The sequence below is a fragment of the Eucyclogobius newberryi genome, unplaced genomic scaffold, assembly GCF_026437365.1.
Source record: "Eucyclogobius newberryi isolate DKJ021-1_F unplaced genomic scaffold, fEucNew1.0.hap1 SCAF_6, whole genome shotgun sequence".
Classification (NCBI taxonomy): domain Eukaryota; kingdom Metazoa; phylum Chordata; class Actinopteri; order Gobiiformes; family Gobiidae; genus Eucyclogobius; species Eucyclogobius newberryi.
The window spans coordinates 11,667,772-11,684,534 of NW_027316278.1; the positions used below are offsets into that span (position 1 = coordinate 11,667,772).

Genomic DNA, 16,763 nt, shown 5'->3' on the forward strand with positions numbered 1-16,763 from the left:
TTTCCTGGTTTAGACTTGACGTGTGTGTTTCTTAAGCTTACGATTGGTGTTTTCCTGGCTGGACGCTCAGCAGTTGAGGAGGTTCTGCTCTGTGGCTGGTTACGGCTGGGATTATCCTGACAGTGAATACAGAGACTTACCCTTGTGCTTCATAATGAATTCATTTGGTTGTAAAAGTCTGAAGTAGGGCACCTCTTGACTGTATGTTTGCTTTATTTGACAAATAGTCACTACATATTTGTTACACATTTGTTTTCATTATTATTCTTTTTCATAATAAAACACTAATGATAGACGTGCATAAAAAGATAAAAGGCACAAGAAGGAAAAGTACAAGAGAAAAGACTGCAGCAAATGAACACAAGAGGCTTTCAAGTCTACCAGGAAAAAAAAAACACAATTCAACTATTTAAAAAAGTAATGTTATACGTGTGTATTTATTTGACATAAAACGCAAAATATATACACATCATATAATACAACATATTTCTAGATTAATAATGAATTGCTATATTTGATCAATAAACAACACATTTTAAGGTACATTGTCACTGTCAGACTGAACAGAGTTCCTGAACGCATCAGAATCGGAAGGAAGTGCATAGGGCGCCATATTTGTTACGTTAGAAGTGAACTGCTAGCTGTTAGCATTAGCTGTTTACAAGTCTTCACTTTGCACATTTTCAGGCGCTAAACTTAAATAGATCTTTTGCCTCGTGCCAGAATGAGTGCCATAGACCATGTCCGCGATATGGCCGCTGCTGGACTTCACTCAAATGTCCGGGTTTTGAGCAGTTTGTTGCTGACGATGAGCAATAATAACCCGTGAGTATAAAACACACTGGCTCAGTCTCATGTTTATCTTGTTTTGATTCAAACGCCTCTAGCCAGCTTGTGTAAACTCTGTATCTGTTCAGTAAATATTCTAATATGTGTTGGTATTATAAATGTTGTTTCTTGTGACTTGTCGCTTACTAACCAGCTAGATGTATCAACAAATGCAATATACATTAATTGTACTGGATTTTGTATTCTAGCTAAACTTTGGCTCATGGGTTCCAGGTTCATTGGTTTTTGACCAATTTAATTTGGTTTATTATACACATAGAGAATATCATAAACTCGGTAAAGCTATTCCAACTGCCTTGAACCACCTTTTCCAAAATGCCATTGCTCATTCCAATGATACATCCTCCCTACCAAGTTAGAAATTAATAAAGTTATTTTGTTAGAAAAGAAAATGTAATAACACATTTAATACAGTTACATTGTTACGTATGTTAAATAGCCTATTCCACCTAAAGTTTAAGAAACACATTTAAAATATTACATTACACAAATTACAACAAAAGCTTTATGTTGACAACATGAAATTATTTGTAAGTTCCTTGCTCCTTCAGATATAATTTACTTTACCTAATTTTCTGTCTATTCTTTGATATATATATACATACAGTATATACCAAATGTTGCGCATTATTTAATGTTTTGTCTTTTGCATTACATACGTTACGCCCAGAAAGTTACTGTTTACATAGTTTATTTTACTTGCTTACGTACTTTCTTAGGCGACTTCTTTTTCCTTCTTTTTCCTTTGTGAGTACAATTATTAAGATTCTCTTTACTGTACATCCGGTCGATGGTGAAATAATTCCACACACTTCTGCTTGTCCTTGATACTGGCTTTCAGCAGCTTCATCCTGTTCCTCATCTGTGGTTGTAATCTGCTACATAAATAAACTTTGATGTGTTTGGAGATAAACCATCTTCCCTGTGATTTAAGAGAGCTGTTCACTCCGGCACAGAAGTACCAGCTGCTGGTTTACAACGCAGACGCCATCTTCCATGACAAAGAATACAGACACGCAGCCTGTAAATACACCATGGCCCTGCAGATGAGGAAAGTGCTCAGCAAAACCTCCAAAGTCCGGACCTCAACCGGAGGAGCTGCAGCCAGCATACAAGCACAGGTCAGCAACATCTGGAACCTTTATTTGAATGGCATTTTTCCATAAATCAGATCATTGGAAGTGAAACATCTATTGCAGTTAGAGGTGGGCAATATATGGAAATGTAGATAATATCGGGAATGTTGTTTTGAAGATATGCAACATTTGATTATAGTTAATGATTTAAAAAAAACAAATGCTACCAACTTTTACAGTTCATATTTTTTGATAATAACTTTGAAGACACGTTTTAACACATTTCTGTTGTATTGTCTGGTATAAAAATATATATATTATTGTTGGTTAATTTCACCCACAACTAATTACTGTATGTTGCTTGTTTTATTTTAGAGTTTGCCATCAGAAATTGAGGTGAAGTACAAGATTGCTGAATGCTACACAATCCTGAAACAAGACAAAGATGCCATTGCGGTGCTTGATGGGATTCCTTCAAGGCAGAGAACACCAAAGGTAAACTGGCCTAGTATCAGTTCATGCCAGACACGTCACCTGTGCCATCTTGAGTCCAGTCGCTGATGTAAACAAATGTAAACGCCAAAGAAAATCTGCATAAACTGGTAAAATATCAGAACAGTCCAAATGTTTCCTGTCAGCTATGGTTCTGACATTTATACAACAACAAATGGACTCAAAGAAATATTCTAACAACAGAAACATGGCTTGTGAATGCATGAAACCATCCCTGTGTGTAGTTATGATGCTGCACTAAATATTAGGTTTTTAAGTGATTTTAGTCCGTGCATCTTTTCTGCATAAAGTCGTGGAAAAGCCGTTCAAAACCCCCGATATCTGCTGTGACTGCCTTGCAAGAAACGTCTTTACAGCAGATTTGTGAATCATTTTGGCAATAAACACTTCCCATAGAAACATTAAGACTCCGATGAGCCACAATGTTATTCTGTTATTGATACGTGGCATAAATAAACCAATTGTTGTTTATTCTTAATTGCTAGATTAGCATTTTAATGAAATACTAAATAATGGTGTCTCTTCATAGCGTCATCACTTAATTACCCCCGGTATCTGTGCACACAGCTCTATGAATGTGTGTGAATGTGTGAGAAAAGTGCTATATATAAATGTGACCATAATGGGCTCGATCATTAAAGAATTCTAACAACAATTTATAATTTAAAGGAATAACAGAGGATTTTTTGCTGCAGTAGCACGCAGGGAATGATTGACATGTGGGAGAACTACTCGGTTGTCCACGCCAAAAGGAAATGAGACTCAGATTGCGCGCCAAAAATCCTCTATTATTCCTTTGATTGAACGAACTCTTTTAAAGGAGGATGACTGTAAGTCATGCTTTGGCTGTGCTGTACCTGAAGTCGTCTTGTGTGTCATTTCCAGATCAACATGATGCTGGCAAACCTGTACAGAAAAGCTGGTCTGGAGAGATCTGCCGTGACTAGCTACAAAGAGGTGCTCAGGCAGTGCCCTCTCGCTCTAGACGCCATCATTGGTGAGAAAATTAGGTTTACAAAAAGTTATAACTATGGCTGGGACAATATATTGTTCTAAAATACAGTTTATTGTCACACAGTTCATATTTGTGTTCTCTTGCCTGCAGGTCTTCTGTCACTGTCAGTGAAAGGGGCTGAAGTGGCCTCTATGACGATCGATGTGATTCAGACCATCCCAAACCTGGACTGGCTCTCGGTCTGGATCAAAGCCTACGCCTTCATCCATGTAGGGGACAACCAGAGGGCCATCAACACCATATGGTAACAACAGCACCCCCTGTCTGCTCAGACCAATATCAATCACAGTTTTGATCCAGATCCAAACTCATTTGCAATGGGAATGGTTGCAATTTTAATTCCAAAGCCCTGCGTTTGAATAAAGTTTAACATCCAACAGTAATACCAGTACTGAACAACACTGAATAATAATATCGGTAATAGCAAAGTATATCAAATCAAATAAGGCATGCATAAATTAAATTCATTCATTTACTAAATTATCTGTGATGCTAATGTCGTTATCGTCAACATGGTCGGAAAAAGCCAAAATTCACTTTCAAATGTTTATATATAACTTACAAATATATTAACACACTTAATCACTATCAAGCTAAATGAAACTGAACTGTTGTTTCAGCTCTTTGGAGAAGAAGTCTCTGTTGAGAGATAATGTGGATTTGTTGGTGAGTTTGGCGGATGTTTACTTCAGAGCGGGAGACACGAAAAATGCCATTCTCAAATTTGAACAAGCACAAATGTTGGACCCTTATTTAATCAAAGGTAAGATGTATTTATGTTCTCTTTGTGTTGGTGTGAAGCTTTGATTGAAGGGCTTTGTATATATACTTTTAGATATATTGTGAACATTGTTTTGAAGATATGCAAACTTTGAATATGGAGTCAAATCTCAAAGGTGTTCAAAGCTGCCCCTCATTCTTATATTTGTATGTTTTCACACCGTCTGTAGGTATGGATGTATATGGATATCTCATGGCTCGTGAAGGACATTTAGAAGATGTGGAGGTTTTGGGAGGACGATTGTTCAACATTTCAGACCAACACGCCGAGCCCTGGGTCATCTCTGGGTCAGTCCAAATAACACTTGGGTCATATCACTCTAACATGTGTATCACAATATACACTTTTTTGTTTTAAAGATTTTGTTGCCCGTAGGCTTTATTAGACAGGAAAGATGGCATGAAATGGGGGATAAGAGAGAAGGGAGGACATGCAGTAAATTGTAGGAGTCGTAGGAGTTTATTCAAATATACAGCCATAATAAGTAGATTTTGATCAGTTTGCGCCTATAGTATTTTTGTGAGGTGAAAAACATGTACATTTGTGGACTACAAACTTTATGACTTGTGTTGTATTAGTTTCCTCTTGTGTGTGTCAGTTGTCACAGCTTCTACAGTAAGAGATACTCTCGTGCGCTGTACCTCGGGGCCAAGGCCATTCAGCTGAACAGTAACAGTGTGCAGGCGCTTCTCCTGAAGGGGGCAGCACTGAGGAACATGGGCCGAGTGCAGGAGGCCATCATTCACTTCAGAGAAGCCATGCGTCTGGCTCCGTGTCGACTCGACTGCTATGAAGGTACGACTCCTGTTCATCTCATCGAAATAAAGATGTAGAGACTATCCGGTTCATCAATGATCGTGATTTATTTTTAAATAATTGTAAGAACTAAAGAGTAATAATCATGACCGTTTTTGAAGCGGATTTAAGTCTCTTAATATTTTGTTGTATTTTGTACCATAGAAGAATTAAGTTCCTTTTTATCTGGCGCTTTTTGACACTAAACTGGTCACAAACTTGAGGAATTAGGGAATAAAAGGAAATGAAAGCTGTTGCTGTTGTTTGGTCTCAGTAATCGTGAATAATCGTTAAATTGTTATTTTTTCTCATAATAAATGACTTGGCTCCAGATTGACATATGCATTACGTTTTACACTCAAATGTGATCAGATAAGATAAGCCTTTATTTGTCCCGCAATGGGGGAAATTCCAGGGTTGCAACACAAAGTAGCCACAAAAGTAAACAATAAAAAAGCAGATATTGTGCCAGAGTATTTGACGACTAATAAATGCTCCTGACGTTAGATGTTTACAGAACTGCTACGGCCATTTTGTTTTACAGCAATCAACAACAACAATCATACTCTGATCAATGTGTGAGCAAAGGCTGTGAATACGTCTGTCTTCTTTCACATTGTCATTATCGGGTCATTATTGTTTGTAGAATTTTGCGGCAAATCATTGAATCCATTTTGGAATCAAACTCTTAACAAAATGTGGAAAAGTGACGCGCTGTGAATACTTCTCGGATGTAAATGTGTAAAGCAGCCAGATGCAAACGTTTATTAAAAAGTACATTCCGGAGTAAATATTGATTAAAATGTTGCTTCTAAAATCATCGCGTGTGTTATATTTTCGGTTCTCACGATCGTGTAATGACCGAGCCCCCTGCTGTGCGCTCCTCCAGGCCTGATCGACTGTTACCTGGCGTCCAACGGCGTCCGCGAGGCGATGGGGATGGCCAACAACATCTACAAGACTCTGGGCGCCAACGCTCAGACGCTCACCATCCTCGCCACCGTCTGCCTCGAGGACCCCGTGACCCAGGAGAAGGCCAAGACCCTGTTGGACAAGGCCCTGGCCCAGAGACCGGACTACACCAAGGCCGTGGTCAAGAAGGCGGAGCTCCTGAGTAAGTCGTCATGGCGATCCTCCAAGTTCAAAGTGTATTTCACTAAAACACAGTTAACATGATCATATTCAAGATTTGACTATAAATGTGGTCTATTTTCCCCCAGTTTGACTCTTTTGATGAAGTTTATAATTGTTCTTCCTGGTTGGACATGAGCAGCAGATGTTACCTAGCAACCGTACTGTAAACAAGGGCCAAAAGCCATATAAATGACACAATAGTTATGATTTGACAAATAACACTGCCTGATGACACCTTTATTTGTTGAATGATTGTTTAAACTGTCAGAATTTTTTTGGGGAGGTCAAGGTTATTTGGTTTATCAATAATCGTCATTATTCATGTCACAATATAACATATAATAAACTAGTAAGAGCTAAAACATATATATTTGTGTGAAGTGAAGGCAGCAACAATGAGTCAATTCAGTTCAATCTACTCTTCAAACAAACAACCAGAGATACAGGGTTTACATTTACATTTTGACCGCCGACACCTTAGAGACAACAGGCTCGTCCTGGACACCCGTGGTTCCTTTTATTCGAATGGGAAGGCAGGAAGTTTACCGGCTCTGAAGAACAAAAGCAGCTGATTGCTCTGGTGTGAAGGTGTCCAGACATGTAGATGTCAGGCTGTGACTTTGGGCGTCACAAAAATAAATTGAATTGAATCGAAATTGAAACCAGGCAGAGGGCCAGATTCTTATTATTATTTTTCCATAACAACGGTTCCTGTAATTTTCAACTTTTAACACTTGACTGGCTTAAAACTATGATAAAAAATTACCAGAGGGTCTTTTTGAAACAAATAATAATAATGACATGTAAACCTGCTCATCTGGAACAATCTGTGTGACAAACTTCCTCAAACAAACTGAGAAACGTAATGTTGTGTGTGTTTATTTCAGGCCGAGAGCAGAAACACGAAGAGGGAATCGCTCTCCTGAGAAACGCACTGGCCAATCAGAGCGACTGCGTGCTGCACAGGATGCTGGGAGATTTCCTGGTGGCGGTGAACGACTATCAGGAGGCCATGGATCAGTACAGCATCGCTCTGAGGTAAACACCACATTACCTCTAGAATGAGATAATACTTTAATAAAATAAGTGTTTATCTTGTTTTCACCATATTTTGACCGTCTTTGAATGAGATATTTTCAATGGAACGAGCATAAAATATCCTAAAATGAGAAGATGATGTGCGTTTTCTAACTTCATCGTTCATCAAAAATGCTTCTGTGCTTGAAATAGTGACAAAACGTACTTGTTCCGTTGGTAAATCTTGTTTTAGGAAAGTCACCTTGTATGTTTTCAAACCGTCTGTAGGTTAAAATGAGTTAGAAAATTGTCACTTTTCTATTCATTGAATTGAAAAAAAAAAAAAATTGTTCTTCTAAAATGTCAAGATTATCGATATTACGATTACGTACATTGTGCCCTAAATAATCACGATTATTGATTAACTGAATAATCTTCTTGACATGGAAAGACAATGATAGAAAGTACAGAACCTGCTCTTAAATGTAGTTAAGTAAAAAGTATCCTCTGTAACATGTACTTGCGTAACATTTTTAGGCATTTGTACTTTACTCAAGAAAAGTACTTTTACTTTTGTACTTTGTCACTTTCCGCCGCTGAAAAAGGAGCGCTTCAGTTCTTCTCTCCTTGAATCCATGTTTTTATAACACATGATGATTTCACTTCACCATTTCGTCCCGTAAAGCTGTATTTAAACCCGAGCACTTCGTCGTCTTCCGCTCTCATTCCGTTCCCTTTCTTCCCCCCGGCGCAGCTTGGACCCGAACGATCAGAAGTCGCTGGAGGGCATGCAGAAGATGGAGAAGGAGGAGAGCCCGACCGACGCCACGGTGGAGCTGGACGGGGACGACATGGAGGGCAGCGGCGAGGAGGGCGAGCTGGAGGGCAGCGACAGCGAGGCGGCGCAGTGGGGCGACCAGGAGCAGTGGTTCGGCATGCAGTGACCCCGGGGGGCGGGGCGGGACGGAGGAGGGGCGGGACGGAGGAGGGGCAGAACGGTTCGATTTGGGAAAAGCGGTCTGTTGTGGAAGTGGAAATGGAAGCGCTCGATTTTGTTACTTAAAGCAGAACTAAGTAACCGCGGGCGATAGAGCTCCCCCTGCAGCTCACATGTGAAAATACACTGTCAGAGAACAGACGCAAAAGCGCTTTTTCTTTCTTCTTTCTTTTGTTATCATAATAAGACGGTATAATCACATATAAAAACATTTCACGTTGCCAAATCTAAAAAAAGAGACGGTTTCTCAGGAGATTTGTTTTCAATGCAAGGCTGTTTTTTCCATCCAGAGACAGCAGGGGGCGACGACGGACACTTCAAATGCCTCAGATATATATATTTAACCATCACAGTGGCTTACAAAGATGTTAAATAATGAGAAAATGTTACTTTAGTTCTGCTTTAAGGCAAGAACTGCAGGCAATACTCCTTTTTCTTTAGTCACTTTGCTCTCTCGACAATTAGGATTTCTGGAATCTGCTCCTAAAGATGTTTCATTGTTTAATTTAATCCACTGTAATGAGGGACGTAAAGATCACCCCTTAAAGTAGCACCTATACACACCGAGCTTTAATATCTTGTAGATAGAATTTTTAAGTGAATTTTCAGTCAGATCAAGTTCATCCAAAAACGACATAAGATCTACAAAAGCCCCTCTGTATTTTTAGTGTGCCAGCATCTAAACATAAGTACAATTGGTAAAGAGTAAAGAGCTCGCCTTTCAACAACAAATATCACTGCATGCGTCTTTTCTCTTTATATATATATTATTATTTTTTAACACCAAATGGAAGCTTAAACTGGTTTAAGTTTCAAGCTCTTCTGCTCCTGTCTTTAAAGTTTTTTTTCCAGACTTAGGCCAGTCTTGCTTTTTATAAACAAAACTACTTTACTATCACAGACTGAGGAAAGTACTGCGGCTTTCTAAAGTAATGCTTTTAAACAACGGACCGCACAAATACTCTTTAAATCTATGTTTGCAGTAGCGCTGTCACAATACTAAAAATGTCAAAACTAAGCGATACCAATTTAGATTCTGCCACAATTTGAAAAACACAGCTTTTTTTTAGACAACAGAATGTAATTTTCGACACAAAATGAAAGCGGTTCATCACGTGGTCTTGTACTAGTTCCGATAAACGTCAAGTCCTGTCCAAAACGAATCAGGAAAGGTCCAAATGTGGCCTTTTTACGCAATTTATTTCAATAACGATACTTGCTCTATTGTGTGCCTGGTTTTCAATACTTTTGACGACTAATTTTAGGCCTTTCCTTAATCTGATGTGACAAATGATTAAATACAACGTTCGGTGTAAAAAAGTCCGCCTGCTTTATCTTCAAGCCGAACGTTTTCGTCGCTACAACAGTAAAATTTGTTGTATTAATGTTTCGTTTAATGGGAAATACTGATTCTGCCTTAGTCATTGCATTTGGCCCCAAAAATGATGAAAGCAAATGTGGAATATTAAGGAAAACTATGTGTTTATAGTAATGATCATTTTTTTGTCAAGTTGTCATATGTTTAAGTGTAAAAATGCTAAATGTGTCTTTTCAAAACTGGGGGAAGTGTTACCATTTCAAAAAAACAGTTGTTTATAATGTTTTGTACATATATTTTTAAAAATGTAAAATAAAAGTATTATCTGTGTCAAGATTCTCCTCATTTAATACAATGATCAGACTTTATCCACCATTATTTTCTTCATTGCTCATCATTCAAGAAGATTCAGACATGGTTCAGAAACTCATGATGTAGTTTTATTCACGTTTATATATCGTACAATCGGAAAATACAGTACTTTCTGCCACTGATCTATAATGCACAAAATCAGTGCAAAAAAACAGAAATCAGTTTGGTTTTCAACGTTACATAAAATTATTTCCTTTTAAAAATATGATTTGAGCTTACATCGACAATAGCACAGTCTGAAACTACCTTTTGGACACATTATTTCACGAGTTTCAAACCAAGCGGCGGCATGCTCCACTGTACACTGTAAGATCTGCAAAATGGTTCATTTGTGGCTTGAACATGGTTAAGTTTTGCTGCTCACGTAACACACGCACAACACAAAAGGAAAACAGAAGAAAAGGAACTGAACGAGGAGCGGAGCTGGGCTTTACTTGAACCTCGCTGCAAAAGAAAGAAAAGAAGAATGAGAAAGGCAAAAGTAAGAATGAGTGAAGAGGCTGTGAGTGAAGGAACTGAAGGAGACACAAGTGATGTTTATGACAGCTTCAAACTCTCATCAAAGCTCAGATGTGGAAGAAGTGCTCCAGCTAAAGCAGATACAGGAACAAACAAACATCAAAGTACCTGATTAAAAACTAAAGACAAAGTATTTTACACACTTTGAGAACTGATAATTTTCTATAAAAAAAAAGAATATATTTAAGTACATGGTGTACACACATTTGTATTTGTCAAAATCTGTGTAAATTTGACTATTTTAGTTCATTCAGCCTGTTGAAGGTGTAAAATACTCTTCTCTTGTAAAGGTTTAAGTTACATTTATCAATGAAAGTGCATATGATGGGTTCACATTTCTTTATTCTTACTTTGTCTGGGATAGTCTGTGTGGTAAATATTTGACAGTTTTATACCAGTTTGTGAAGTAGAGCTGAGCTCTAAAACAGAATCCCTCTGTTATGTCATCAATATGTGACGTTCCATAAAAAAGGCAAGAACAGTTTACACACAACCAATACATTTATGGTAAAGAATGAAGTCTAAAGAATAAAGTAGGTGTGGTAGATGCACCTTTGCAGTTGGCTGCCAGCCGCCATTAAAAGAAACGACGACAACAATTATTAGAATAGAATAAATCCAGGGACCACCTGGAGTCCATAAAGGCGCAGAGGAGTAGGAGACAGCGACATGAGCCTAGATGAGCCGACATGACATCCCAGAGAGCATGCTCCAGGAGCTGCTCAGGAAGGAGGAGCAACTCAACCTAGAGATGATCCAGAGCAGCAGTGTCCAGGAGGAGAGAAGGAGCTGCACAGATTACAAAGATGTGGAGAAACTGATGCGCTGCCCCAGGCTCTGAAGGCCCAGAGAGCAGCGGTCAGTCAGAAGACCTCACCTGTGTCCAGATAAGGACCGAGCTGTAGATGCACAAAGAGGAAAAGCTGGAGCTGCTGAAGGAGGCGCTCAGCTCAGAGATGCTCTTTCTGCAGAACAAACTGACCAGTCCAGGAGCAGCAGCAGCTCTGAAGCACGAGTTTGAGAAGAACCGCTAAAACTATTAACTATTAAAAAGTGATTGATACTTGAAGGTCAAGAAATAAATATCTGTTCTGTAAAATGTGTTGCTACTTCTCCAGTTCCTGTCCAATTCTGTCTCCAAAGAGTTTTTGCAGCGTCCGCACTGGGACAGATCCCACAGACCAGAGAGCTGGACGTCACAAACGAGATGAACACTTCTGTTAGTCAATGCTACCGCTAACACAAATTTTGAAAGCTAATATATGCAAATGAGACAAATAAAAATAGAAAAACTGAAGTTAAATTATGTTTATAAAATAATAATTTATGTTTATGAAAATAGGGAATGTGTGGTCTTCTAACCCGTCATATGCACTTTCAATTTAATGATGTAAATTTCTAAAAACCCATGTCTCGAGTCTGAAGAGCAACCAAGAGGACAATGACCAGTTAAATTGATACATTTAATTTGACATTACACAAGTACATTTATCTTTTTTTCTACAGGCCGAGCCTGAGCCTTTACTTGGTAAGAAACACCACAAATCTTGAATAATTAAAAGCTAAGTGTAAATATAGCCGTAAAATATCACTTGCATCTCCTATTTAAAAAAAACCAAACAATCCAAACCATTCCACGCCACACAGAAAGCCCAGGTCAAATCCATATGGCTAATTAGTAATTACAACATTCAAATCTTCCCTTAGGTACATTTTTATTGTGTCGACCTCAGTTCAACTCTAATGTCCATCTCTGAAAATAAATATCTCAAATCCATTCAGCAGGATCCTGGCACTTGTGACAATTATTTAAAGGCATTTCCAAACAATCATCTTTCACATTGTACCATAAGCATTAAAACACATTATTCACTATTATTGCTCTAATTTTAATAGGGTTATGACAAAATTGACAAAAGAAATCCCATGCAAATAAAATCATAACATCATTAGGCTGTACAGTGAAAGTATGTCAGTGGGAGTAACTCGAACAGCACCCGAAAGTATGTGTAGTAAAAGGTGCATACAGTGAATTTAAAAGGTCTAATAGTGTCAATGTTGTGGTTCTAAATAGGCCCCTCCCCCATTTCATACAGTCAAACATCGAATTATTATTATTTTTCTCAATTTAAAGTGTCCATCCAATTCCAGAAAAAGTATTCCCTCCAAAAATATTTACACAATACTGCCAAAAATAATAAATCACCCGTTTTAAATCAGATTAACTCAACATTTTTGATACAGAATTGGAGCCTGAAACCACAATGTGAGAATGTTGTGCTCAAGTTCATGTGCAGAGATACCTACCAACTCGATTATAATGTATATATATATATTTTTTTTAATTATTTGACATATTTTGCCTTTGTATCACAATTGAGCCGCTAAAACATTTGTGCATTGTCGTAATCAAAACAAATTATGTACGCAACCGCCATCTTTTAAGTTGGAAACCTTGACTTTTCAAAACACTGTACAATCTGGCTGCTAAATGCACCTTCACAATATTTATCTTAATCAGTTAAGTTTAGTTACTCCCACTCTTCACCTTTTAGTTCTTGTGTTACGGTAGCGTTCATGCGGCGCCCCCCGGAGGAGAACAACAGTGACAGGTTCAAGTCTGTGTCGAAGCCTTTACAGTCAGTGTGCTATGTACATTTTATACAGTCCCTCCGACATGTGCCTTTTTACAAGTTCAAGTACAGTATGTGCACATTTTTTACGTTAACATTATGCTGCAGTCACAGAAAAACCCCAACTTTGATCAATGCCGAGTTCTCCTTTTCTAAACGAGAGGTCGCTTTCTCGTCAAAGTGTGTGTCAAAGATGGAGAGCAGAAGCAAAAAAACTGTTATTTGAGGCGACAAAAATTCACAGTTAACTTGTACAAACAGACGAGATTGTAAAGTATTCATGAGCGAGCGGGTTTACGTCCCATGATTGCAGCATAACTATATTTTAAATGTGATAAATAAGACAGTATGTTAAAACGAACAAGAAAACAAACCCAAAACAATGTATTTGCAAAAGAATACATAGCATAAAAACACCCTTAACATGTTTACGGTACTTAAAACGTAACACATTGGTCCTCTCGCTTCAACCAACCACAAAATACACTGGAAATAAATAACAATGTGAATCTTAAAGGGGCAGCGCAGCGTTTACAATACAGCTATGAGGAAGTAAATAACGGACGCAATAACACACAAAAACTGTATAATTATGTAAGTAAAAAATACAATATCATGACTATTTGGATGTAAAGACAATTTCACAGTCATTATGTTGTTTATAAAGACGTGTGTTATTGCTCCCGTCAAATCCTACAAACTTTACTCCCCTTTTTACAAAATACTGGACTGTCCCTTTAAATACAGAATGATATTAGCTCAGTATAAGTCGCACTTCTTTCCTTTTACAGTTGAAACTACCCGAACACAATAGACCCTTCCAGGAGTGATGCGTTTAGATGCGCTCGTGGTACTCGTGTTTACGCTCCATCACGTTCGTTTTAACGGAGCAGCAAACACAAGACGGTTATTGTGTCGTTTGCAGACGGTTGCTTTTATACGTTTATCTCATTTGCCAGTTAAGTTTGTTTTATAAAGTTCACGTTTTACAGTAGGATTTGTGGCGCTTGTTGAAACAAAAACATACATTTCATTGTCAAACTGTTGTGGCCCGTTATGTTTTAGGTGCATTATTGTCCAGAAATAACAGATTTAAGACATGTTTGGTACAAGGTTGTTAGCATGTAGGCTAATTTAGGCGCTAATGGTGACAATCTACACAAAACAACAACCTTGGTTTTTCCATGTTCGGAGGCTAACGCTAACTCTCCCATTGAGAATACGTTAACGCTAACTCCTGGAATGGTAGTGGCTAATGCAAACTCTGGAAAGGTCTATTATCGGGTCACTTAAAACATCCTGGTGAGTTTGTATACACACACGTATGATTGATTTCTGGTTGGTTTGTCCTTAAGCGTATGAAATTGTACTTTTAAGACGATGTGGTGATGGTGGTCTAACAGCGCTGAGGTAGCTGTGCTCTGCCTAAAGCAGAAAAGAACAACAGATGCATGGAGAACGGACGAACACGTGCACGCAAATACACTTCAAGTCATTGGTCTGCCGCGGTAAAACGACCGTAAACACAGGCGTAAACAGCTCGATGGGACAACACGAGAGACTTGACGTTTGGTTTCCTCTTCACATGTGTCGTTTAAGACAGAAGCGTGACATTTTAGACCACTTGTTACATAATTATATTTATACTCATACACTTCTCAATTTAATGATGATATTTTGACATTTGTATTTTATATTTACCGTATTTTCCGGATTATAAGTTGCACCTTTTTTCATAGTTTGCACCTTTTTTCATAGTGTTTCACTTATATTTATATACTTATACGACTTATATGATATTATTTGTTATTTTCACTCTTGCAACTGCATTTCATACTCCAGTGCAACTTATTTATGTTTTTTTCTTCTCTATTATGCATTTTTTGGCTGGTGCGACTTATACTCCGGAAAATACGGTACTGTAGATTGCCGGCCAGAAACAAGAAAAAAACGCTTTGCTGGGAGATATTTTTGTCTGATATTTTGTTCTTTTTCCACAATTATCATTATACCATAAACTGGCAGCAACTAGAATTACAAATAGCTTTTTTTTATGACAATTGAGACATTTGTGATAGGAATTTGAGCTTCTATTCAGCATCTTAACCTCCAAATTGGTATTGAACTTAATTATATATTCTTTGTTAAGTGTTTTCCTTCTAAACTGACTTTAAAAACAGACCAATCACTTGAAGTCTATGCTCCCCTAAAATGCATCATCTCTCCACTACATTCTCGCCCCCAAAGTTACAAAATAGTCATAGTTATAAAATAGCTTTGTAAATTCTCTGTACAGCTCTTAAACCTATTCTGTAATCATTATATTTCTACTTGCTTAAAATGGGACCAAAAAGAAGAGCGCCTTAAATAAAACCCGGGACGTCTTTGTCAGTCGTCGTACCGTACGTAGCCCCCCGACATTCAGTACAAACAGTTTTACAAAGCCAAATACCGTCTTCCATAGCAAGTTCCATTTACACAGTTATTTACTTTTACTTGAGTAACCTTCGGAAGTCTACCAGTGACAAAAGCTTCATGTTGACGATAATAAATGATTAGAACATTTGCGTTTCTTGTACCTTACGATCAGATATGACTTGTAGTTTCTCATCAAGATTTTGTGCCTTATTTTATGATTTGCTCGTTCAAATCCTCCCTGTAAATAGACCCCAGTTACTCAAGTAGATGTTTGTCCAAATGCCTTTTTTACTTGTAGAGCAGTAGAGCTTTTGTCGTTCAGTCGATTAATTGGTTGATGACGTCCGGGTCGACCAAAATATTCATTAGTCGACCCGTTTTTTTGGAGGAATTTTATAGGATTTTATATTCACAGCAGCAGAAAAGAAGGTATGAAGCGAGTTATCTTGATATTCGGGAGTGAACTGTGAGTTTAATCTGCCTTTTTTACTGATAAATACACCGTCGACTAGTTGCCAGTGGACTTTGGGTCAGATATATTATCAAATCAAGGAGATACCTAATCGTTTTCAGAGCTAGCATCATGCCAACCCCCTAAAAGCAGCCCTACTTGAGTAATTAATTGTGTTACCACTTTTTACACGAGTAATATTAATTTGAAGTAACGTTTCTCTTACTGGAGCACACTCCCTGGCTACTCTAACACCTCTGCTTATAATCTATCGGCTCAAAATAGACAAATAAAAACATGTTATGGTCGTCAGTCTCTGCAAACGGTTTTGTAACGTCGTCATTTCAGTGGTTCTAAGCTTTAGGAAGCCACCACGCCGACTTTTCCCGTGATAAAAGTTAGTCGATGGTGTTAATGTCTCCACTCCACACACGGTGCTCAGGGGGGGTGGGGTGGGGGAGGGGGGCGGCGGTGAAGGGGTCAACGCCAGAGCGAGGTCAGGTTAGTGTTTTCGGGGAGGTAGACCCACAGCACCAGGGGCAGCGACAGAGCCACGAAGGGCCAGGAGATGCCGTTGGTGCCGTGGGACAGAGAGCGGCGCTTGGGGGGCGCTCCTCTCTCCAGGCGTTTACCCAGCTCCAGGTAGTTTCGGGACAGGAACTTCAGCAGCTCGTCCAGCAGGATCACGGGCATGGAGATCTTCAGCACCATCAGCCACTGGGTCGAGTCCAGAGGGGTGATCTGGAAGATGACCTGCACAGAGGGGGAGGGGGAGATGTGATACTTGATGGATAATGCACAATACACATGAGATGCATTGTACCAGGCTGTAGCTCAAGTGCTAATTTCTACCCGTTGTCCTCAGGCTGATGTTT

General features: G+C 38.6%; 2 protein-coding genes across 3 annotated transcripts in view; one reads left to right on the forward strand and one right to left on the reverse strand.

Moving 5' to 3' along the window:
• The first annotated feature begins 607 nt into the window (after positions 1-607).
• anapc7 (anaphase promoting complex subunit 7) lies at positions 608-9,809 on the forward strand. The gene is made up of 11 exons (XM_072433286.1): positions 608-825; positions 1,784-1,970; positions 2,301-2,420; positions 3,324-3,435; positions 3,544-3,697; positions 4,074-4,216; positions 4,404-4,521; positions 4,833-5,029; positions 5,919-6,143; positions 7,051-7,201; positions 7,935-9,809. Exons 1-11 carry the CDS (start codon positions 725-727, stop codon positions 8,122-8,124), a joined length of 1,698 nt encoding a protein of 565 aa, XP_072289387.1. The 5' UTR covers positions 608-724; the 3' UTR covers positions 8,125-9,809.
• A 99-nt stretch (positions 9,810-9,908) lies between these two features.
• Positions 9,909-16,763, reverse strand: part of atp2a2a (ATPase sarcoplasmic/endoplasmic reticulum Ca2+ transporting 2a) — a 47,249-nt gene continuing 40,394 nt past the window's right edge. Inside the window, exons 20-21 of one of the 2 annotated variants that reach the window (XM_072434138.1) lie at positions 16,521-16,641; positions 9,909-10,311 (exon numbers count right to left, since the gene is read on the reverse strand). In XM_072434138.1, coding sequence (XP_072290239.1) covers positions 10,298-10,311; positions 16,521-16,641 — 135 coding nt within the window. In that variant the 3' untranslated portion in view covers positions 9,909-10,297. Of the gene's footprint in view, positions 10,312-12,084; positions 16,642-16,763 lie in introns of those variants that run through there. The other variant, XM_072434137.1, reaches the window with a different exon arrangement.